General features: G+C 43.4%; 2 protein-coding genes across 6 annotated transcripts; both read right to left on the minus strand.

The window, feature by feature from the left end:
- Positions 1-5,556: 5,556 nt before the first annotated feature.
- On the minus strand, positions 5,557-7,698 carry LOC108503784 (ovomucoid-like). The gene is made up of 4 exons (XM_017828090.1): positions 7,535-7,698; positions 6,686-6,702; positions 6,135-6,259; positions 5,557-5,680 (listed from the first exon to the last, which is right to left on the minus strand). Exons 1-4 carry the CDS (start codon positions 7,587-7,589, stop codon positions 5,635-5,637), a joined length of 243 nt encoding a protein of 80 aa, XP_017683579.1. The 5' UTR covers positions 7,590-7,698; the 3' UTR covers positions 5,557-5,634.
- A 1,544-nt stretch (positions 7,699-9,242) lies between these two features.
- LOC108503815 (ovomucoid-like) lies at positions 9,243-24,232 on the minus strand. Of its 5 annotated transcripts, none has more exons than XM_017828170.1 (11): positions 22,376-24,232; positions 21,537-21,689; positions 18,648-18,782; positions 14,276-14,398; positions 13,272-13,291; positions 12,349-12,485; positions 11,796-11,853; positions 11,375-11,511; positions 10,760-10,820; positions 9,956-10,065; positions 9,243-9,497 (listed from the first exon to the last, which is right to left on the minus strand). In XM_017828170.1, the coding sequence occupies exons 4-11, from the start codon at positions 14,328-14,330 to the stop codon at positions 9,452-9,454; spliced, it is 624 nt and encodes a 207-aa protein (XP_017683659.1). In that variant the 5' UTR covers positions 14,331-14,398; positions 18,648-18,782; positions 21,537-21,689; positions 22,376-24,232; the 3' UTR covers positions 9,243-9,451. The 5 variants fall into 5 exon arrangements, with proteins under 5 accessions (XP_017683659.1, XP_017683657.1, XP_017683656.1 ...); XM_017828168.1 differs by having other exon boundaries at positions 18,648-18,844; XM_017828167.1 differs by having other exon boundaries at positions 18,648-18,866.
- Between the last annotated feature and the right edge of the window lie 396 nt (positions 24,233-24,628).

A 24,628-nucleotide genomic window follows, 5' to 3' on the forward strand; every position in this document is an offset into this window, starting at 1 on the left:
GCTCTAAAGAATACTTGCTTGTTAGAGAGATGCCCAGAAGAATTAAACAAAAATTTGAGCTACACCCAGCTTGTTAACAAAGGCACCCTGCTGTACAACGAGTGATTTGTACTTTGCAAACAGGAGCACTGTCTCAATAGTGGATGTTGTGAAATTACGTATGGAAGTTGGGGAAGAAAAAAAAGCCCATTTGTTGGAAGTGTTTGCCCTGCACACACCATATCACACGTGCTAGACAGGAATGGGGTGCCAGGACACTTTCATGGTACAGCAGAGTGAGGGAACAGCATCATGGGACACTCTGAGCTTTTACAGACATCAACTCTGGGGTTTGGCAGACATCAGTGTACTTAAAAGGTTCTGAAGGCTCAGTGAATCTCTCCACACTCTCTGCTGTAATTTTCTGGTACACTGGATTTCTCACCAACAGGAAGAAAACAGTCATCAGAAGAGGAAAGCATTACCTAAAACCTCAGAAGTTTATAAGACAATTCTATGAAGGAGTAAGAATTATTAATCTTTTGGCAATGGGCATTAGTCTGATTAAGAAATTATGAGAATAAGTACCCTTAAATCTGTACTGGGATAAGGTTTCCTATTAATGGCAAGCAAGTGGTATTCTGTGCAGGTGACACGGGCTTCTTAATACCAAAGACATTCCAGAAAAATTTCCAGTAGCTGCAAACAGAAGGCGAGCCGTTAGGCTCCCCCCTTCCCCCACAATTATATGGCATTAAATTTAGAGTGTCAGCTGAAAGTCATGTTTTAGGGAAGATAAGTGATAAATAATGTGCTAGGCTCTGCTAAGTGGTTCAACTCTATCACAGGTGTATGGAAAAACAAATAAGGGATATTGCATGAAATAATAAATTTTTGATTTAAGGTAGTCATGGAAGGAAGTGACGGATGGAACTTGTTTGTGCTTTAGAAGAGGTTTGATTCATACATGTGGCTTAAAGGCAGCCTGAGTTTTAAATAGAAAATCAGAATTGGTTTTCTTATTATCCTGGGAGATGTTCAACACTTGGCATGAGCAGATAAATCATAAAAACATAGCTGAAAGTGTAAGGGAATTGTAGTCACAGAATAGAGCTTGTGGGATTTGGCCTGATTATATCAATGAAATCATTTTCCTGAAAAATAAATGAATAATGCTATTTGGATCTCATTCACAAATATCACAAGTTGAAGGGTTCCTTTGAAAGTTGTTTCTGTTGCATTCTTAGTATCCTGAGTGAGTTGACTTTCAGATTCCTTGAGCTGATTGTGAGCATATTTGGAAAGGAAGCATTAGTCACGGAAGCATTAATAATTATTATTTTCCAGGGGCAGGAATGCCAAAACCTGAAAACAAAGCTTCCTCACAACTTGCACCAGCTGCTGGTGGATGTGGTGCTTGCCAGATCTGTGGTGGCTGGGGAGGCTACAGGAACAGAGTCTGTCTCCTCTTCAGCCCTGCAGCCTGAGCTTCTCCATACTCACCTCCAGATCAGAGATCCTCAGCTAGCAGAAGCTGTGATGCTTCTGTTTCCTCTCCTGCAAGACTGAAATCACACATGGCAGGTATCTGCCAGGGAGTGGCACTGCTCTCATGTTTGCCCAACACCCGCCCTTTCATTAGCTAGATCCGCTGGGAAGATCCCCTGTGAAGATCCCCTCTGATCCCCATGCGGCTTCTGAGGGTCTGAGAGGCCAGCCAGGACTGCTCCAAAAGCAGTTCTCCTCCCATAACTCCTGCCACTTCACGGGGCAGCAGGGAGAAAAGGAGAAGCAAATAAGGAGCCCTGCTACAGGGTCTGTGGGAAGGGATAGGAGATAATGGACAGCAGCCAGGGCAGGGCTGGGAGAGCTGCTGGGGCAGATATAACAGAGATTGCACAAGGAGCAACATTAATAGGAAACAGAAGGAACAGGACAGGAATAATTGTGGGGAAGAAGATGGGCTGAAAACAGACATTAGGAACAGTCAAAAACAACTGTTCCCAGACAGTGAGCCTCAGGAAATGTGATACACGTGTTGCAAATGGGAAGGGCAGAGTGCATCCACCTACCCAAACCCCTCTGTGATGTGTGTGAAGGTGCCAGACTCTTTTCAGTGATGCCCAGCTACAGGACAAGGAGTAATGGCCTTAAACTTAAAACACAAGTTTCACCTCAATATGAGAAAGAACTTCTTTACACTGATGGTGGCAGAGCACTGGAACAGATATGTGGGAGGTTGTGGAGTCTCTCTCTCTGGAGACATTCAAAACCCCCCTGGATGAGTTCCTGTGTCGCCTGCTCCAGATGACCCTACCTTGACAGAGGAGTTGGATTGGATGAACTCCAGGGGTCCCTTCCAACCTAAACTATTCAGTCATTTCGAGATTCTGTGATTCTGAGTTTCAGGAATATCATGACAGTGGGCTCAGTAAAGTGGTTTTCACCATAGGATTATTTTAGCATTTCTACAGATATGATATCCATAGAAAAGCTGAAATAAAACTCTTCCTGCTGTTTTAGGTTCTTAGAGGGCAAACATTCAAGATGGTTATGGCCACATGAATGGGGTAAATGTTGGCAGTGATATGATGGGTTCTCTTGTATTAAGGTAAATTTCCAATAATTCTGGAAATTCTACCCATGTTCTAATCTAGAAGTATTTCTTCCCATAGCAGTGGTATTCTCCAGGGAAGCTTCTGCTCTTGTCTTGAGATTCCCTATCTCAAGCAAGTCCATAGTCAACCAAGACCTACAGAATTCTTCATTGATGTTCCCTGCTTTAGTTTAAAACTTGTCACAGGCTTCATCTGGCTACAAAGAGCAATGATACCCCTTTTTTTTTTTAAAAAAAAAAAAAGGTGGATGTGTGCATACAAGTCCACGTGTTGTTATTCCTGCTGAGGTATCATTGTCCTTGCTCCGGTGCCCTGCTGTCACACCGTAATCGAGAACAAAGCGGTACCACGCTCGAGCCTGTGCTGCTGTAGAAACCAGCGCAAACCGCGTTCCTCTGCGGTTGACTGGCGATGTGGAACATTGGAAGAGCTCCCAGACATGTTGCTGTTCCCAGACCTCTGCACACGGGGGCAGAGCTGGATCTTCTATCAGGACATAAATTCAATTTACAGCCAGCAAACCCCCTGCTCTAAGCCGCACTCACCTAATATTTCTCCGTGTAGTTCAGCCATCTGATTGCTGCCTGCATATCTCCAGTCTTTTAAGAATAGATGATATCATAGGCAAGAGTGTCTGGAATAATTTAACTGTCTGGAAGCTGCATGCTAATAGCAAAAGGCTGAGGATCCCAGTCCTGCAGTAAATCTTAGCTCTGCCTCGCTGCAATAGCTCTGACACAGACAGTCCCCTAAAATGACGTCCACAATTAACTTCCTTTTAAAATATAGTTTTATTTTTCTCCTCATCAAGAAAGAGCATAATAACAAACCATTTATCCTGCATGAAGCCTCAGAGAGAAACTGCATTAACAGAAAGGTCTAGACTGGCCTGAGGTATATTTTGGCCAGTAACAAGTAGAATAATAAAATAAAACAGAAAGAAAAAAGTACATGCAATGTGTTAATCAGATTGTGAGGTAATTGAATGGCATTTCCTACATTCACAAACAACAGATAATGACATGAAGTGCCGAGAATACTGCTTAGAGAATTGTACCATAAGATACCTCGGCAGGCAGACAATGTTTCCTGACTTGAATTTCCTGGAGGGAGAGTTAGATTAGTAATGGTGAGAGGATTTTGTGCTGTTGTGGCAGGATTTTATTGAGAAGCAGTAAAAAATATTATTTCCAACAAGTTGCCCATAAAAGAGGACTTTCTTTCTCTCTGTCCTACGGAGCAGGATGGGAGGATGAGCCTACTGGGGCGGGAGGCCAGGAGTGCCAACTGGGGTCCTGCTCTGCCCTTTGTTACGCCTGAGCAACACTGCTAGCTCTGCATCAGGGAGGAGGATCTGTCCCGGTTCCTTTCTACTCACAGTTTCCCCTCAATCTCCTGATGGATTTTCCTGTTTAGCAGACAGGGCCCCTGGAAGATGCCCTCTGAGGATCACAGGGATCTTCAGCACGATCAGGAGCTCTTCTTGTCTTCAAGGCATCATGGTTCCTGAGGGCCATCCTCATCCTCTCTGCTGCTCCCCAGGAGAGAAAATAAGTGCTGGAGCTGGTGTTTTCTTACCCCGATTCCCACACTCTGTGGAGAGGGAGAAGAAGGAGCATGAACCCCACGAGCCCCACACCCCTGGCACTACCTCCCAGAGCCTCAATTTACCTTGGTCCTCAGAGATCACATCTGACATTGAAATGCCTTCCTGCACACAGACTCCCCTCTCACAGAAGGGATATTCCAGCCTCAGGAAGGGACTTGGCACTAAATGGTTGCAGAGAGTCATGTCTTTTGGAAATAAATTGTCTCCTTTTAGAGAGTGCTCTCTCCAGTCTCTGGGAAGTGACACATTGTCACTTAAGATCATTAAGTATTTGACTATGAGACTTGCTGCCTGTATAGCACGAGGCACTGCCAGCGCCTCACTTTTAATGAATAATAAATTAACACTGTGACTCTGAGACCTTTCTTTCATCAGCCGAGATTTCCAGAGGCCGAAGAATCTCAAAGGATCCTCTACAAGTGGCAGTTGACGTCACTACGTACAAGCAGCAGCTCATTGATGGGTGAGGTGCTGGAATGGCAGTGATTGTTAGCAGTACTCTGAGCATCAAGTGTGTTAGGACTGGCTGCCCACTGGTTTTCTGCAATACCCCACAGCAATGAACATTACAGACACGAACATGGGCAGCAAGGTATCCTGCTTGCCCAGAGAAAACATCCTGTGCCATTGCTTTGGGAAGCAAAGCAGGTTGAAAAAGGTGGGTTTCTAGTCCTGCCTGCGAGGGGAAGAGAGGCAGTTTGGAATCTCACCTTCTTTGCCTCTTCTCTTGTGGGCATAAGAAATTGGGAATAACCCTGGAAAACTGAAACAAGGATGAGCAGCTCATGGTGCCAGCAAGACCCTCTTTGCCACCATGGCTTTTGCAAAACAACCCCAAAACACCCCATCTGCAACAATCTTGGGACTGCCTTTAGTTATGTGAACACTGAGGTTCACCTGGGGCCTCTTTATGCTGCCAGTCTGCGAAACAGTAATGCTGGGTGAGGCTGCAGGTATTTGACAGAAGCAGCTGTGGAGGGAGGCCAATCCTCTCACCCAGGCAGAGATGCTGTCTGTGATACCCTCCGTGGAGTAAATTGACAGGAGCAGCAGGATGCATCTCCAGCCCTGGTTTTCTTTCGGAAAGCTGGATGAAGGCTGATGTCCACAAGATCTACCCATTGCCTTTGCAGTTGGGATTGATTTTTTTGTAGATCAGAACATTGTACTCCCTCTCCCTGGAATAATTTCCCCATTAATTTCCACACCCCAGGACTGTTGCAGCATTATAATCATGCAACATCTTAGGTAAAACCAGAATGAGACTAAGGCAAGACATAAATGTTGATGGCTTTTTTTTTTATTAAGCAGAGGTTTCAAGGTTTATCAGAAGCTTTCAAGGGTCAGGTCAAGACTTTAGGAAATCATCTGCCATGGGGAACATTGCCAGGGAGAGATCCTCTTTCTCGGATGAAGGCTGTTGAGAACTCAACAGGCACTCATAGACCTCAGTTCAAGAGTCCGACGGCTTCTCCTGCAGAGAAGGAAATCAGTAGCTCAGAGATGGAACATCTGAGCTTTTACTGTTGGTCTGTCTCTCCTCGACACCACAGAGGAACTTCTGAACTATATTCCATCTATTTTCTTTTATTATTAACATACAAAGACAAGATAAATTCTTAATTTAAAAGGACAAATAGTCTGTAGGAAATTGACTTTTTTTGCTGGAAGAAGGCTCTTCAGCAAGTCACTTAAGAGGGAAATGGAGAACTCTATGCTATCTCTTTATATCTGTAAGAAAACAGTTCCTGGCAGACTCTCCCAATTAAAAAAAACAAACAAACAAACAAACAAACAAACAAACCTTGCTGGTGAAATAACAGGTAAACAAAATAAAAGAACTTTACTTCTCCAACCAGTCTCCAAATCTGATTTGCTAGTTCGAGCTAAGTTAATTTAGTTAGTGAAGAGACTGATTTCATACGTACGCGTATGCATTGCAGAATAAGCATTTGTTGCCGTATGTGACTCCGTTAGACCCGCAGTGTGGCATGTACTCCATGGTGCAGAAGTTTCTGGATGCCAGCTGGTTATTGCAGTACTGGGCTGCAAACTGTATTCATAATAAAAAAAAAGCTCTCAACCAAAGATATGCAAGAAAGGTGACGTTAGGAGACCCCACACACGCCCTGAGCTCGCCACTTATTGTCCAGAAACAGATGCTGAGAAAAAGCCCAGGGATAGGGCAGGATACAGTAATATGTTGCCTCCCACCAGGTAGAGCCTGAGTAACCACTGTAAATGATGCTGCAGTAACTTTGACAATAAGTGGGACATGAACTGGATATCGCCCTACTTGTTAAAACTGTCATCAGATGAAAATGACAATTTCACCCAACAATATCTATGGCAAATACTCTTCAGACAGCTGGATGTCTCAGGATTTTCAAAGGCTCAGTCACAATGTGATTAGTAAGGACTCATACAAAAACTCCTTTAAGGAAATAAAGGATCAAAAGTAGAAAAATCTGTCCCTTACCTGCACTGCACCAGTAGCTGGGAAAAAAAGAAGAAAAAAGGAAATATGTTACAAATGTAATTCATTAATTCTGTTGGAGTTAAAATCTGTGAATTAATGCCCTGAATACACAACTTCCAATTCACTGTGTGTTAGCAAATTGCTTCTTAGACAAAAGGAATTTCAGGCAAAATTTTGTGCCCTACTCTATGTTGATTCTGTAGTATTGTTTTGTTTTTTTTAAAGAGAGTTTCAGTCAAGATGGAAAAAGGTATGGAAAATGAAAGAAGAGAAAGACAGTTTCTATGGTTCAAAAGATGGAGCAGGACATGTACTCAAAGCAAAGCAAGTTACTGAGGCAAGCAGGGTCGTAAAGCTGACAAGTACACAGAGGCAGCATCTTATATGCATTGCCACTGTTAAACAAGAGGAGTATTTAGTGAGATGTAAATTTATAAAGCTTCTACAGCAGTTCAGGCTCTCAAATTGCATCTCGGTTCAGGATGACTACAGGAAATATTCATTTTCATTCAGTAAAATCATTTGTGTTTCTGCGACATTTCAGAGGTTAAATACTGGATGTCTGACTCTCTGGGTTGTACCACGTACATGTCACTTCTTTCATTATGCATAAACTAGCACTGAGAGTAGAGCTGTTCCCACAGTTGTTCTTACCCACTCAGTTCTGTTGCTAAAATATTACCCCATAAGTGATAGTCTTTGATGTCAAGTCTTTTCAACACTATCTTTCTAGGAGTAAATAAGTCCTTGCAGAATGAAGCTCTTTCCAGTCTGGGGATGTTTTTTTGTGGTTCTAAAGACAGCCAGCGCTTACTCAAAGGCAGAGCAGGAGGCAGTGGAGCAACTCACCTGAGATGCAGCAAAGGGCCAGAGCGATCAGCAGCAACACACTGGTCACCTTCATGATGGCTGGAGCGTCTGTGAGCAGCAGCGCTTGGCTTTTGCTCAGTAAACACAGCCCTGATTCTGCCCTCAGCTGGTAACCGCGCTTATATTCCCGCCCGCACGGTTGGGTGTGTGTGTGCTTGCGCGTGTTTGTGCATGTTCATATCTGCCTTATCCACCCTTATTCTGGAATAACATTCCCAGTCTTTTGTTGCAGTGGCAATCCCGATAGAGGGAAGCCGTGCTGTAAGCCAAGAAGGATGTTTCTTCATCAACGGGAGTCACAAGAAGTTTGGATGTGTTAGATACACCCTCTGTGTCGCTATTGTAAGTGAAATATGTGACAGTTTCCTTCTGAAGGATCGTAGAAAGTTCCTGCAGGCAAAAGAGCGACAGTACAAACCTGAGCAGCAACTGCTGTCAGATTTTCTCTGTGTGCACGTATCAGTGCCTATTTATGTAAGGTGTTTTTTCAAGAGAAAAACATTGAATGAAATGCTTCTGTAGCAGAAAGTCTCTCCTTTTATTTTTGTGCTTCACCACAGTAAAGCGTCATTAAGTTATAGTGAAACCAGGAAAACAATGAACTGGGAAGGCAAGCAAGAGTGTGTCACAGACACTGAAAGGAGTACTTGGAAAGGACAAGGAATGGAGCAACTTTTATGGGATTATGCAAATTTACAATTGTTATTTCCCTTAAAATCCATTAGCATTGCAGTAATAAGCTTTTAGTATGATGATGACAGAATGATGTGAGGCCCTAGCATGGATCCCAGAAAAGTTGAACCCAATCTGGAAATCGCTGCTTCATCCATCTGCCCATCTCAGCATAAATCCTTTGTTGTACCACCAAAGCACCGCTTTTTGGGATGACCTCATTCCATCAAGGAGAGCAAGCAGACTCCCAGAAGAAATGCATGTGGGAGATATTATATTTTAGAAGGGATATGTCCAATTTATTTATGTTACTCTTGTGTGGATCAAAAAACCACCAATTCAATACTCAAACAGAGGACAAAAGCAAAATAAATTTCATGGACAATATGCCAATGACAGGTCACACTCTCAAAAAACAGAAGGATACTTTGTCCTTGGATTGTGAAACACTGCCGAAATACTTCTTGGGCTGGCAAAGAGCCTTGTGTTATTAAAGACTAAGAGAGAAGACAAGTGGGCAGGAGTAGGCACCATCCCTAGGAAGGCATTTATCTTAAAACACTTGAAGGTTGCTAAAGGATGATTTCAAGATGATAAAAACCTAGTAGTAAGTCATTTGGAGGACCTAGACAAATAGACTGGGACCATGCACGTGTCTGAAAAATATGGGCTTTGCCCATAGACTATCCTTGTAGAGTGCTACACTTCAGATGAGGATGGTGCTGAGGAATCCAGGGAACAGCTCTGGGCACAGACACCACAGTCTGACCAGGTTTTGCTGATGCTGCTTGCACAGGGAAAATGCACCAGGAATACCTGTGTCACTGCTCCAGCCCTTTACAATGTCAAACACCTAAAGGGTCTGAACACTAATGCAGGCCAACTATCACTTATGTGCAAAGACACACAGCTCTGGGGTTTCTGCATCTGTATTTAATTTTCTGCCTTTTATGAGAGGGAGGGGAGCAAGATGTTGCTCTTGTTATATCCCAGAGCTATGAGCACATAACCTATTCTGCCTGGCATCATCATTCAACAGATCAGAAGCAAATGTTTCATGAGACAACACATGAAACAAGACAAAGAAATGTTGCTGATTTAGTTTATTGAGAAAGAAAATCAGAAGTGAGCTGAGTTCCCCAGAGGGTGAGATGAACTGAGGTGAGATCTTTAGCTGGGATTTGCCGGTGGGGATCCTGTGATGAATTCTCTCAGCACTGATACTCAGCATTTTCCAAAATGGCTTAAAGTGATAGTCCCATTGCTGTCCCTGAAAGCCAGGAGAAATAAAAATGAATCAGACAGCTTAGCTCCTAGAGATGGTGTCAGATGGGATCCTGCCCCAGAGCCAAGGAACTCACACAGTCAGAATTCCATTAGCTATTTGATTATTAAGAGATGAGCAAAACAATTTAACCCATTCTTAAGACTGAAAATATTTGGGGGGAAACTATAGTGAAATTTCAAAAGTAATTTCTTTTGTAACATGCAAGAAAAATTCCATTAAAGTTAAATAGCCTTCAAACCATTCATGCTAACAAAGCAGACACAGCTCTTTGTATGCTCTAATGAAAAAAAAAAAAAGAATGGTTGGCACGGTGGCTGGCATTCTCTCCTGCTCCAAATCCCTAATCAACACTATCCAGCAAACAAGAAGGCGGCAACTGTGCAAACTTGAACCCATAGGAGGCAAATGATAACACAAATGTGATTCATGTTTGTACATACACGACTGCGTTGCAGAAGTTACACTTATTGTTGTATGTTGTGTTGTCCGAGCCACAGAGAGGCATGTAGTCAAGTGAGCAGACAGGTTTAGGGTAGTCACTGCAGTCAACCTGCAAAATAAAAATAAAAGTAAAAATAAGAGTCTGATGTGAAGGAGTCAATAGCAGAAGGGCTTGAACCCTGAGCTACAGCTGCAGTGCTGATGATAATGATCTAACTAAAAGTAATTAACTTCCTCGCACATCTGATATAAACTGTGGTGTCAGTTTCTCCTATGCCAGGAGAATTTAATAATATAAAAATAGATCATAATATCCTGTTTGAAGAGATGTATATCATAACCTGATCACAGCATTTCTAAGCAGCAGAAGTTCACTTGGCAAAGGCACCATGCCTATAATCATATTGCACTGTGTTCCCAAGCTGTCCAGGAAATTAAATGGAAAAAAATTGGTGAAGCTTCTGGAGAAGTGTAGGTGCTGATTCCTCTATAAAGGTCCAGTATCCCTCCTGTAGTCTTAAAACAGGAAGTTTTAAGACTCCTCAGTTCTTCCCTAATGGATTATTTCTGCTACTATTCTTTCACTGATCCCTTCCTGAGCAGTCACCTGCTCTCTATTCTGGTGTTCACATGAATAATGGGTATTATATGTGGAGAAAATAAAATCTTCCCTGTGCTGAAGCACAGCAGCAGTTACACTCCTGCAGGACCCTGCTGGTCTGGGGGCTGCTGCAGACACTGGCAGTGCTTCCTCTGACAACAGCAGGACCAAAACCCAGTCCCTCATCACACAATTCACTTACTGCGACAATTTCCTTCTTACATTCACCGTCATTCTTCTTGCCAACACTGGTTCCAGCCTCTCTGGAAAGGGAAGAGAACTGCGTTAGGGAGCTCTACAAGCAACCTGTTCTGCTGAATCCCATGTCCCAGCAATGCTGGTCAGTCTGAGGTATAATGTTTGGGATATAGGAGACATCCTGCTTATCATGTGTCCACATGGCTCTAGACACCAGCTCAGGTGGTGTCACTGCTTGCCAGAATGTTGTTTTACGGCATAATGCGAAGGACAAGAGAGAGTCCAGAGCGTTACAGTGGATGAGGAAAGAGGTTGTGTGGAATATGGATGCCCCTTAGGTTAGTTGTTGTCCTCTGCAAGGCAGCGTCTGTCACACAGATCCTTATAACTTACCTCAGAGAAGCATTCTGTCCTGTGTTTGATCCCCCCTCAGCCCTCTACTTCTCCTTCTAGATTAAAGGCAGTTTTCCTTCTAATCACAAAGGAAAACAAGGTCTTGTTATGAGGGAAAGAGGAGGGTCAGAGTCCGAGCACCTTACAGAAAAGGCCTTGGTAGAAGTGCTGATACTCAGAAGAGCAGTTGCCAGGAGCACTAAGCCTGAGCACACACAGTACTCACAGGTTACGGGCACACAGCAGGCACTCGTTGTCGTAGGTGACCCAGTCGGTACCACAGATGGGGTTGAGGTCTTTGTTGCAGAGCAGCACCACTTTGCCTTCCTCACTTGTTGTGTTGGGGTACCTACTGCAGTCCACCTGTCGAGGGAACACACAACAGCACACTGCTGAAGACTTGCTTAAAGGAAGCAAGTAGATCTGGTGAGTGTTTCTGTCTGGCCACGCAGGATACCACCACAGCAGGAAAAAGGCTTTTTTTGTGTGCCACTATGAAAGTCCACTTGCAGATGGCCATTGCAAGATTCTGACATCTCATATGTGCTCTTGTTTAGAGTTTGAGTTACATCTTTGGGAACTCCATAAGCAGCTTTGGGCACTCAGAAGCAGGACATGCCCCTTGTTTTGCCCTTGGTTTCACTTACAGGGACAACTTCCTTGCATTCTCCATCGTGGTCTTTGCTGACATTGGTTCCGTATTCTCTGGAGAAGGAAAGACAAATGTTAGAAGTTCAGCAAAGACATCACTACATCCTAGGTGCTGGAAATATGTAACTAATGCAAGGGAAAACTGACTCTTTCTCAGTTAGGTTCATATATGTATTTTTGAGAAGGTAGTGCCATTCTCCCTAAGCAACTGAGTGGCTGGCAGGGATGTAAAACCCTGGGAGCTTTATGACCATTTTGGACAACTCAGAGCAGAGCATCTCTCCATCCTTCAGCTGTGATGAGATGTGCTCTCAGAGCTGTCATCTGGCTGATCCTTGAGCTGGAGAAGAAAAACCTGAATAAATTACACAAGCAAAAGAGAGACACAGTGACTAAAGCAAAGTCTAAGCACCAGAGCACCACAAAGTGATAGCCAAACTCATTTTGAAGGAACTGACACAACTGACAAGATAGGTCACTGACTATTGAAAAGTGGTGCTGCCAGGAGCCCTAAGCATCGCTGCCTGAGATCTCCCATGCAGTACATACTTGTTGTAGGCACAGAGCAGGCACTCGTTGCCGTAGGTGACTCCATCAGAACCACAGATGGGGCTGACGGCCTCGCTGCACACCAACACTTCTTTGCCTTCCTCGTTTGTAGTGTTGGGATATGTGCTGCAGTCCACCTGCCAAGGGAACGTACAGCAACAAGGTGGAGAAGTCATTTGACATTCACAACCCTCATTTTGTATGAGACAGTGACCAAGTACAACCAGTTTTCACTACCACAGCAAAAACTTGTGCTGGTGGGTCAGTCTGGGAACAGGTGAATCCTTCCTGCAGGGACCTTCCCACAGAGCAGGAGAGGAGGAGGAGGAGAGGGCTATAGCCATGCAGCCCCTTGGATGGGGTAAATCAGTGGTGGTCTCTCATGTTCACTTGGCATCGTTTTATAAAGGCTCTCCACTGGTCCCTTGTTCTCCTATTCCTGTGGCCCCTCCAGTGCACTTCTGTTTTTACTCTTTCATTCTCAGTACCCTGATAATGTTTTTTTTCAGAGGACCAAGACTAATGACCTGGTGCATGGAAGCTGGAGCAGCTCACAGTATTTTAGTCTTTCACTAGGTTGCCCTCACATTGGTTCTGATACCAGTCTATTGCTATCAGTTTAAAACCAGTTATATATGACCAGATTAAAGCTTAGACCAGTCTAAAGTTGCTGAAAAATTAATTAATCAAAAAATTTTGTATCATTATTACTAAAACATTATTAACATACAGCATAGATGTAAAGCCAAGAGCAGTAAAATTTAATGTTTTACACTGTAGAATCTGATTACAATGACACCAGTGTCACACTAGGCAAAAAACAGCAGAACATCTACGGGCTGGAGGTTTTTCCCATTCCTTTTGTTATGTCTTTACCAGGCCACATACTTGAGAAAAGTGACAGAAAGAATTCTTCTACTCACCTCAATCCCAAAGGCAGCATCTGGAAAAGAGAGGCAGAAAGCATGAAACAAAGCCAATATGATAAGACGTCAGTTAAAGCTGGAAATACAGGTGTAAAATTCCTATACACAGGGCCAAGCTGAATGATTTCCAGTGATTGGGTTTTGAACTAAATAAATTATGTATGATTTTTTTCTCTATGTTGATAAGTATAATAGCATTGCTTATTGCTGCCTGTGATGAAACACATTTTCAATAGCTTTGTTCTTTTCTGTTTTGAGATAGGTAGACTTACTAATTGAAAATAGAAGAACTTTTCCTTCCTTATCTTTTCACATATCCGTTTTGACCCTAAAGAGCTGCCGTTACGTATTTGAAAATACACCTGAATCAATATAGACAAATGCAAATAGTCACCTGCAGGATAAGCAAATACATACAGCACCCATTGTCAGAAATATGCATTTTAAAGAAGCCAAGTGTGAAAAAAAAATGTCTTTGGCTCTGTGATTTCATCAGTTGTAAATAAGCAATGAGAACATCAGACTCTGGCTTGTTTTCACCTCTTGTTGTTCTATTAGCAGAAAAAGTATTGCAGGAAATTTGCCAGGGTCCTGCAAAGAACTTGCCTATGACATTACAATATTTTCACAACTAGTTACTGGAGGTCTGACCCTCTTCTTATGGCCTTATTTCAAGTATTGATCCATTTGCTGTAATTGTACAACAAGTCTAAGCAGTGTAAGGGTGTTAAAACATCGGTATAAAAAGTGTAACAGCACTAGTTGCCAGCACAGAACTCCACTTGCAGTTATTTGTATTTATGACAGACAACCAGCTACAGCCATGAGCCTTTGAGGACTGTCCCGAAATATGCTCCTGCATCCTGCACAATACCAATGCACCAAGGCAGCCGAGTGCTCTGAAGGAGAAGATTTTCTCTCTTTGAAGCCACTATCTTATGCTTTTAAAGACAGACAGGAATCAGACACGAAGCTTCTGTGGCACCTTAAGAGTTACTTACCTGGGACGCAGCAAAGCGCGAAGGAGAGGAGCACGAAAACACCCACTGCAGTCATGGTGGAAGTGTCTTGAATCTGCAGGCTGAGCTCCTGTGCTGCTCACAAGATGGTCTCTTCAAGGCTGACTGCAAATATATACAAATGCAATGTCTAAACTGTTCAACTGTAACATAAAACAACAGCAGAATCTGTCACCAGTACAATGAGGCTGGTAATATTTATTGAGGTCTTGACTGTTCAGGTAATGGTCTGCGTCTGCTGGGCAATTGATTTTGGCTGGACACCTGGTTAATAGCTCAAGACAAGTATCACAAGGTCCCAGTGGTCAAAACCAAACAAACAGTCCTTTGTACAAAAGGAACCTCTTAAGGATTCTAGTAGAAATATAAGGAGCACAAAATATTGAGGAGAGTAAACAGTAGGCCCTTCATTTGTCTCTCACAGAGCAACATCTCCCTTCAGGGAGCAGCTTAGGCAGGATGCAGTATCATCCTGTTTGCAGATCAGGCCAAGTCTCTGCTTTCCTTTCTGGTTTTGTGTGGCTTTTTTTCCCCACATATTCACCACTAGATACAAACACAGGTCAGGTGTGGCTTTCCCATCAGCAGAACTGGTTGAGCTTTGTCAGGCAAGTTTAGCAGTACTGTGTCTAACCTGAAGCCAATGGTATTTAGCACTGGTTTGACTAAAGCAAAGGCTTCTTGACAGTTTCACTGCCTGGGTATAGAAGAGCTCAGTAGAAGACTTGAAAGCAGGTTAAAAATCTGTCACTAAAAATGTCACTTGAACCTTACCAGCAGGGAGCACTTATTTACAGACCCAGTCCCAGTTAAACACACCGACCAACTCAGTGTTCCGCCAAGCCATCTGAAGAACAAAAGACACTGAAGGTATGGGAACCTATTTACATAGCACCAGCTACACTTGAAAGTACAGTAGGTCCTTTCCTCTTGCAGATATTTTAGAAAATGATACTTAAAATATAAAAGCTGTCCCAATTTTCCTGTCTGTCTCTCACCAGCAGCCTTTGTGCCATCTCCAAATTGCTCCTTCCTAGGAGGAGGTCTGCACCTCTGCTGTTCTAGTAGCTGTAATTTTGCAGGAGTGGGTTCTGCCTGTAACCTGAGTTCCTCATGCCTTTCACGGGTCCAAAATGTCAAGAATACCTGGGGGGTTTTTTGGTGGTGGGAGCTAATCACTGTGCCTAGGGTAGGCACAAGGTACCACCCATCAGACAAATGGAATTTAGCTGAAATCATTGAAATTCAGCCCAAGCAAATATGTTCGTGTCTGATACATCACAGTAGTCTAAAGGGTATATTTTGATCCTTAGATGGATATACTGTACAGTGTATGGAATCACCTATGCTGGCACTGGCATGCTCAGAAGGCTGCAGCATGGCTGTGTTGATACAAAGATTACATTTTTACCTAAGAGATTCTTCACAGGGAGAAGCATCAAAATAATTATGCTGCTGTGATTGTTTCCATAAATTACAGGGAGCATACATGAATATTTCAGACAGATTTGGCACATCTTCAAGATGTATTGCCCTGATGTGTCTTGGGGATGGTGTCTGGAAGCCAAATACTTTTCCCTGAGTGTGTGCAGGAGCACGCTGTCACATGCCAACCTTGCTGCCTTCATCAGAACACCCATATAGGCTCTGCACAGTTGGAAGAGGGTCCATCTTTCTGGGTTAAATATGAATTTTGCCACTGCCTTCTCTAGCCAGGCAGCAAGACCTCTGTGAATCATTCTCACTGGACTTCCCAGCCCCAACCTGGAAACTTTTGACAGGTTTCCTCCTACATGGTGCTCAATGCTGCTGCCTGCCCTGGACAGTGTTGTCCTCTAGGCAGCACCAACCTCTCTCCTGATGGGTGGAGAGCACATTCCTGCCACAGGTTGGCGTGTGTTGCCTGCATACATCAAAGAAAAATTTTCCACTGCAACTGCTGGGTTCAGCACTGGGTTTGGCACTTACTGGCCCTGAGCAGCACAGATTTCCTCTGACCACCACAGTGCCTCAGATGTTCAGCAGATCCATTTCTTCACTCTCTCATCTACAGAAAATCTAGGGAGACTCAAGTCAGTGACAATTAAGTGGTGACTGGGGAACACCAGTCCCCCATGAACTATTCAGGTATCCCCCAGACAAGTCACAAAAGTAACACCCAGAAATCACCAGGTTTCAGATACATGCACAGCCTTTAACCAGATAACATCCACAGCCTCCAGATTTACAGCTCCAGATTATCTCACCTCTGAAAACAGCATGGAAAAATCCCACAGCTGTGTAAGCTCATGCTGTAGGACAGGTTGCTCAGCTCCTAGCTACTCCTGGAAGAATAGCTAGAAAGAGGATTTGATCTGCAATCCTGCCACTGATCACATGCTGTAATCCACTTCATTATGGTCTTCTAATCCTCAAAGTCAGATGCAGCATCTGGCTAATGACCATTTGGCTAAAGGAAAATCCTCCTGTGTGCAGCAGCCAGCACAAGGACAGAGATCCTACAAGAGCTAAAGATGGACTTTTAACAAGGGGAAATGGTTTTAAGGTGAAGGAGGGTCAATTTAGATCAGGTATTAGGAAGAAATTCTTCCCTGTAAGGATGGTGAGGCCCTGGCACAGGCTGCCCAGAGCAGCTGTGGCTGCCTCATCCCTGGAAGTGTTCAAGGCCAGGTTGGACAGGGCTTGGAGCAACCTGGGATAGTGGAAGATGTCCCTGCCCATGGCAGAAGGGTTGGAACAAGATGATCTTTAAGGTCTCTTCCAACCCAAAAAATTCTATGATTCTGTGATCTGCAAGTAAGCAAAGGCAGTGCCACATCTCCATGTACCACTTGTTATGGTCCTGAGCACCACAGGGTCTGTGGGCTGACACCAGGGCAGGGTTTGGCAATTATACAACATCCTCTCTCACTTAAGTAATTTCTTGTTTTACATTTTCCATCACAATTTTTTGCAGTATCAATTTCATAGTCTCTAAAATAATCAAAACTGATGCTGGAAAATTTTCTTAGCAGATATGTGGCTTCTCAGCATAAATAATACACTGATAAACAAATGAAAAATTATTTAATGCACTTTTCCAAACCCTCCTGGGTTTTGTCACATTATTTAACTAACAAAAAGCTTTTTTAAAAGTGGGAAATAACAATAAGTAGTTGTAGCTCTTTCATGAAAACGCCTCTAATCACTTCAAGCCACCTGCAGAACACAGTTCAGACTGTAGTTTTCATCTTTGGCTTTCTCTTGGCCACAGTGTGGCGAACAACTATTTGCATTGAGCCACAAGCCTGGAGAAACCAATGGAGCACAAATGGAAGCTCTGCCTCTTAGTGCCTGAAGGCCCCATTTGAACTAAGCAATAAAGCAAATAAAGTCACTGATATGATTAAAACATCTCGATATCAAAACATATCCATGTTTTATGAACTTATTAAATAGAACTTGATCCAGGTAATGCCGGTGGATGTTTTCCTGAACTAATAAGACCTGTGCAGAACTTTGTACCCTGCAGGTGAAGGCTAACATGGTTTCACATTACTTATGCAATGAATTAAATGTACTTGGCCCCACTGCAAAGGCAGATGTTGACACACAGGAACGAGTCCAACAGAGGCCAACAGGCTGCCCAGGGACTGGAGCACAGGGCTTTCCAGGGAAGCTGAAGGAGCTGAGATTCTTCATCCTGGAGAGTAGATGGCTATCTGCTAATAGATTGCTCTCTGCAGCTCCCTGATGGGGTTATAGATAAGGCAGAGTCAGAGTCTTAGCACAGCTGTATCGCAAAAAGATTAAATTCTGAATTAATGTGAGGAATTATTCATTGCCATGAGGATGATTAAGCACAGGAACCAGAGAGGCCATGCATGTCCTTCCTCAGTGATATTGAAAACTAAATTGAACAAGAAAGGCCTTGGGCATCTGAGCTGACTTTGACTTTGGCCTTGCTTTGAGCACGGGTTGAGCTAGAGACCTCTTGAGAGCTCTTACAATCTGAATTATTTTATGTATATGGTACTTTTATAATGCTCTCTCCTATAAATAGTTTTATGAATAAGGAAACATAATACTTCTCTATGACCCAGGAGAGCAGCCTCAGTTTTCCTACAACTTTTACTAAAGGGTCACATGTAAGCTCTACAAAGATCTCCCAGGACATTCTTACAGGAGGTCACCAGTAACATGTACAACAAAAAGAGTGAATTACAGTAATTTTTTAAAAACTCCACATGCTAAACTGTTCAAATTTGAGGACATTATTAGCTCTCAGTGGTTTCAAAGTCCCTCCACTACTGCAGCAGCCCAGCACTCTGGCACCACAACCCCTCTCCAGAAGAGCATCAGCATTCAAACTTACAAAGTTATCTGCGCCGTGAAAAATCAGCTGCCAAAATATCGGCCACTTCACTGCTGTGCTGCAGCCTGGACCAGACGTGGGTCTCAGCAGTATCAGCTCCGAGGACACACCTGCAGCTCGTGCTGTGCTCCAGCTCTGTGAAGTTTCCAGATGATGAGGATGTCAGGTCAGGGCTCCATTGCACAGGGCAGAGGTTACTCATAGGAAAGTAGGAAAATGCTAGAATGAGCATCAGAAAAAGGAGGCAGCAAACAACACAGTTTTGCTGGACACTGACCCAGGTTATTGCTCTTTGAAGTGAACGTGCTGCAGGAAGGTGGGTTGGAGGTAATGCAGAGATATTAACCTGCAGCTGGTCAGAGGAAATCATTGGTTTAATCAGTTTCCCTGACACTTCAGTGATCTCAGCTCTGCATCACTGAGCACTCAGTTCATCTTTGCCACAGCCCAAGAAGGAACAACGAGGAGGTGGCTGCAAGGAAGCTGACCTGGGATTGACACCATTCATGGCTGCCTGGCAGGAGAAAATCAACCTGGAAACTTCACTACTAGGGCTGGGAAAGTCTCCTTCACAAGCTAGGGTCAGGAGAAAATCTTACAAAGGTAGGAAAAAGATAATAAAATTCAATAGATTCTTATCTGCAAGGAGACAGTATTTATAGCACAATGCAGTTAAAATAGAATGAATAAGCATGTTCTGCCATGAAAGCAAATTGCTTTGAGGTTATATAAACCAGGGGAATAGTTGAACACATTTTCAAACTACCAGTCATCTAGCAGCACACACATCATCCCCCCACAGGGGGATTGTGGCTGTGTCCCTTGGATTTCAGACAGCTGCGTGACCCACCAAGGAGCGTCATTGCCAAGAGAGGCTGATAGGTAAAAATAAGATATTTTAAATGACTAACAAGCAGGGCTGAGAAAAGCGATCCAGTATGGGTGGGATGAGTCCTTGCTGCTTGCTGAGCAGCAAAGGGGAAAGCTAAGGCCTCAAGGAAGATCGTTTGATCCCTGTACAGCTGGATTTCAGAGTTTGTTTACAGAGGGATAAGCATCCCGGATGCAACTGCAGTATGAAATCTGTGGCCTGGCTGGCTGAGGAGCCAGGTTACTGTCTCCCAGGAAGCACAGGGATCATCTCTTCACAGTGAGCTGCCAAGTCTCATTAATTTATCATAGGAACATGCCTTCAGTGCTCTCTCCCCTCAGTTCTGTTTTGTAAGATTGACAGATATGTCTATAGACCACAAAGTGTTCTTGACAAAAGGGTAATTAACCTTCAGTGTTTACATCTCCCTCCTCTTGGTAAGGAACACGACAATTTGGGGATTTGGGGAGATCTGGCTGTAAATGAGTTATGGTTTCCTTTTATGCTCTTTATCAGAGGCCAGGAGGACTGGACTTTTCTTAGCTCTTCCTGGAATGGTAGGTAACCAAGGGAGAATTTCCTTGGGTAAATGGCCAAAGCCTTGGACACAGGGATTCTGGACCAGACCAAGTCTGCAATCATCGTTCAGTCTGTAGGTCCACAGCCCTTTGGGCCAGGATCTGGGACCTGCTTCGTGAAAGCTCAGGACAGGGTAAGCTGAGGCTCTGCCCAACTTGAGAGACCAAGGGGTGAAGTTTATACACAGATAATGACATGTATGGGAGGAGTTATTGTAAAATGGTTTTTCAGTTAGATAAACACTTCAGGAGTATGTCCTCCTTTGTAGGAGTGCAAAGCAGCTGTTCCTGGAGGTGCCAGTCCGTTGCTGCCAGAGTGACCTGCAGGCATCACTCTGCCTCAGAACTGCCCCAGGGAAGATCAACATACCACATCCCCAGGCAAAGTTTTCTTTCCATGTGAAACCGCAGGAGGAGGTGATGCAGAACAGAAGCAAGTAGATCACCCAACAAAAGCATGCTCCCGGGTCTCACCTTATCAACCAACAAGCCAGCAAAAATGCATATGAGAAACAATGTTTGGAAGAGACAAGTGAAGGTGGTTGTTTTCATATATGGGAAGAAAACCAGTAACCTCTGGAATTTGGGATTAATGGTGGTTTGGCTTTTTAAGAATGATCTTGTAAATAAAGCAGCAACAAGGGATAGGGTGCAAGAGGCTAAGAATGAAAACCCACTGCTTGCCCTAGTGGGAAAGGCAGGGAGGATAGTCTGAGAGGCAGGATACATCATGGTGCTGTAACTTGAATGTTTGACTGGGACAAGATGAACTGGATGGAAAGAATTTCAGTAGCTGAAGGACTATAAGCATCACAACCACTGAACACATCTTCGTTATTAACATCAAAAGAAAGAACAATTTCATTTATTCTACAGAGTTGAGCTCTAATGAGACCACTGGCTGATTCTTTGCAGCTAGACATGGGTGAAGCACAGTTGGTGCTGACAGAAAGGAACATGCTGCCAAATTACAAGATTTCACTATTTCACAGTAGACAGCAGGTAGACAGAGGTAGACAGCAGGTATTCTACCATCTCTTAACCATTGCACTATGAAAGTATTATATATAACAACTGTAATGTTATGCATGATCATATGGCCCCTACATGACCTGGCTTGGGCAATGCCCCATTTGCAACCTGACAAAAAAATTCTTATCTCAGGAGAGCTGAATACTGATATCTGCAAAGGTTTTGTGTGTCTCCTTTTCTGGTCTTGAAATGGGTTATGCTACACTCTCCTGCTGCCGACAGTGAAGGTTGTTTGTGAGTGCTTCCATAGCAAAGAAATATTTTTGCTACTTGTCTCATATTTTGCATCTTTTTGCCATCCTTCTCTTCCTACATTTGAAAGCAGCCTGTGGAGAACAGCAATATTAGAAAGCTAGCGTTAAATCACTGCCAAATAAAATGTCAACAGAAGGTATATGCATCACTTACATCCAATCGTGCGCTGCCTGCTCAGCATCCGGCTGACACTGTTTGGGATGCTGCCACACAGAGCAATGGGAGTTCAGGCTGCTTCTTGGTTTGCTTTCCTTCTTAGTCACTGGGATAGCTGCTGTTCCTGAGCCCCTGAGTGTCCCAAGCTCTCTGAGGAGGTGAAAGTCTGCCATTAGAGACTCAGTATGACCATTTTCCCAAAAGGGAACTGGTGCTGGGAATGTAAATAAAACTCCCAAATGATGCAAGTAAAGGAAAGTTCATCTGAGTTAACCACCACCAGTGAAGTCTTTTTGCAGTCAACAAACCTCTGCCATCTGAATATGCTACATCATTTGAATTTCCACTCTGGATACTTTCTGCAGCTATTTTCTTTTCTCTGCTAAATCTTCATGATTTACCCCCCAAGCACAACCAGCAAGTGAAGAGGGAGAAAAGGAGAACAAATCGGAAAAGCACAGGGAGAGGCCAGGGGCTAGGGGACTGTCACTTGGAAAGCATGTTCTTTCCATCGGACTGACACATTATAGGCACGGATCCCACATTCAGTGGTGTAAGTGGATCCATCTGTGCCACAGATCTGCTCCAGTGCTTGGTCAGGGGGCCATGACTGGCCATGCTCAGCAAGGGCCCTGGGGCATGGGCTGCAGCTCAGCTTTAAAGGGAACAGTGAAAAAGGGCTTAAAGCAGTACAGCCAAACATTCCTCATTCTTCAGGGGGCTTGAACAAAATTAATGTTTTATTTCTATGAATGAAAAATAGGCAGGAAGCAATATACTATATAAATGCTTTTTCTTTGGAGATTCACAGTATGTTTAAAATTACAGGGCCTCACCTCAGCTGGTGAAAGTCTGGGAACCCCTCCTGGGCTGTGTGGATGTCTGCCAGCTGGAGACAGGCTCCTTCCACTACTGCTTTCTGCTTTGTTCCTATCTACTCGTTGATCCGCAGAGAGCATGCAACCAGAGCCCAGGGCATGGCAAAGAATCAAATAAAACTGTATCAAACAATAAATTACAACAAGAGAATGAACATTTCTGAGTGTGAACATACTGATGGATGAAATGGCTGCATACCAGAGTTATACTCCTTTAAACATAGAGGTCTGAGGAAATTTTTCAGTTCCCAAATTATTTTCTTTGCTAACAGCCAGTTAAATAGACCTGTGCAACTGATACAATGAGTTTGAATAATTATTTCTGGATTTCTTTTTTCTTTTTTTTTTGAGGAACATATGATTATAAAAATGCTTTAAAAACCATTTAAATATTCTTCTGAAATGAATATTTAAAAATCAGTGGGATGAGCCTTGTCACTCTCTCACATCCCTCAAGAGAATGACAGAGTGTCTAGGCCCATCCACATGCCTCTAGCAAATGTAACACATGAAAAAAAAGATAAACCAAGGGAAATTATCAGCAGACATAATTTTGAAAGGCATAAATTTTTTGATAAAGTTTTTGAATTAAGTTTGGGTGCAGACACACTCAAGTAAAATTGTGGGTTTTGTTTTTCAAGTCACAGATGGGTAAGTGCTGATAAAAGGTGAAAAAAGATATCTCTGCTCAATATGAAAAGACTAAGCATTGTTTTCTACATTCCACTTATCAATCAAAATTTAAATGATTTACCTAATTCTTCCCCCTCTTTGTTTTATAAGAAAAATTACTGTAGACTCAGAAAACATTGATAACGCTATAAAGATAAGTCAGACAAACAAGGAAAGGAAGAGGACATTTATATTAAAATATTGCCTCTGTGATATGTACTGGTACATGTACAGGTCACAAATCCTGAGGCTGGACTGCCACCAGTGTGAAACACATCAAAGTTTGTCAACCCTTGGCACAGCTCAGCCGCTCTGTTCCCAGCTCCAGAGCCAAGGGCTGCAGCCTGTGGAGTGGGACCAGCTGCATTTCAGCACTAAATTTGAGATGCCTGATGCTGCAGCTGTATGCAAAAATGACTGGAAAGTTATTTTTTTCTTTGCTGCATCCTTGACTGGGGATATAAAGCTGCTTCCATTCACGGCAAGAGTGCAAAAATAAGAGTCCACTGAAGCAGGACTAAAACCTGCTTGCTTCTGATTCTTTCAGTGTCTCTTTCCAAGCTAAAAACCAAGCTTTCCTAGCATAACTGTTGAGTGGCTTTTGAGAGAAATCTGAACATTTTGAAGCTGCTCGGGCTTTTGCTCAAGGTGAGTAAGAAAGTCAGCCTCAGGGCTCTGCAGCATTATGCACCCGAGCAGTGATGGAGCAGCAGGCTGAGCAGCACCAGGGTGTCTGTCACCTGCACCCTGGAGATGGTTACTGAATATATTTGCAGTCTGGAAAGCACTGAGTTCATGAGATGATTGGGGACCGTGCCTGAGCAGAGAGGTTGAACTAGATGACCTCCAGTGATCCTTTCCATTTTGCAATTCTGTGATTTCTTGCTGTTTCCCACCACAGTAACCTCTATCTATCCATCTATCCAACATTCCTCTATCTATGGCCAAGCAGGCACCCACTTCAGTGAACTGTAACCTGAACCACCTTTCAAGTTAGTGACACTTGAAACTTGGTATTGTTCTACCTCTCTCCTAAACCACAAAAATTCAATGTTTCCTCTTGAATGTGTTTGTCTTTGCCTGATCATTGCTTCCTTGTCATTGAAATGTTTGGACTGGAAAAGATCTTCAGGATCATCAAGTTCAAACATGACCCCAGCACTGCCACGGCCACCACTAAACCATGTCCTCAAGTGTCACATCTACACGTCTTTTAAATCCCTCCAGGGATGGTGACTCTACCACTTCCCTGAGCAGCCTCTTCCAATGCTTGACAACCCTTTCCATGAATAAATTTTTCCTAATATCAGATCTAAAGCTCCCTTGATGCAACTTGAGGCCATTTCGAACACAAAGCAGAAAGAAATCATCTAAGTAACAAACACTCAGTAAGTAACCCTGGAACAGCTGAAAAACAAATCCAAGGCACAGAAAACCACACTGTCCCTGAGAAGGATGCCCTATTTTTATAGTTATATTGCTTCATAAAACACCCCCTGAGCCTGGGGGATATTTAAACTCCAATGTCAGGCTTTTTCC

The sequence above is a fragment of the Lepidothrix coronata genome, unplaced genomic scaffold, assembly GCF_001604755.1.
Source record: "Lepidothrix coronata isolate B3197 unplaced genomic scaffold, Lepidothrix_coronata-1.0 Scaffold146, whole genome shotgun sequence".
Taxonomy (NCBI): domain Eukaryota; kingdom Metazoa; phylum Chordata; class Aves; order Passeriformes; family Pipridae; genus Lepidothrix; species Lepidothrix coronata.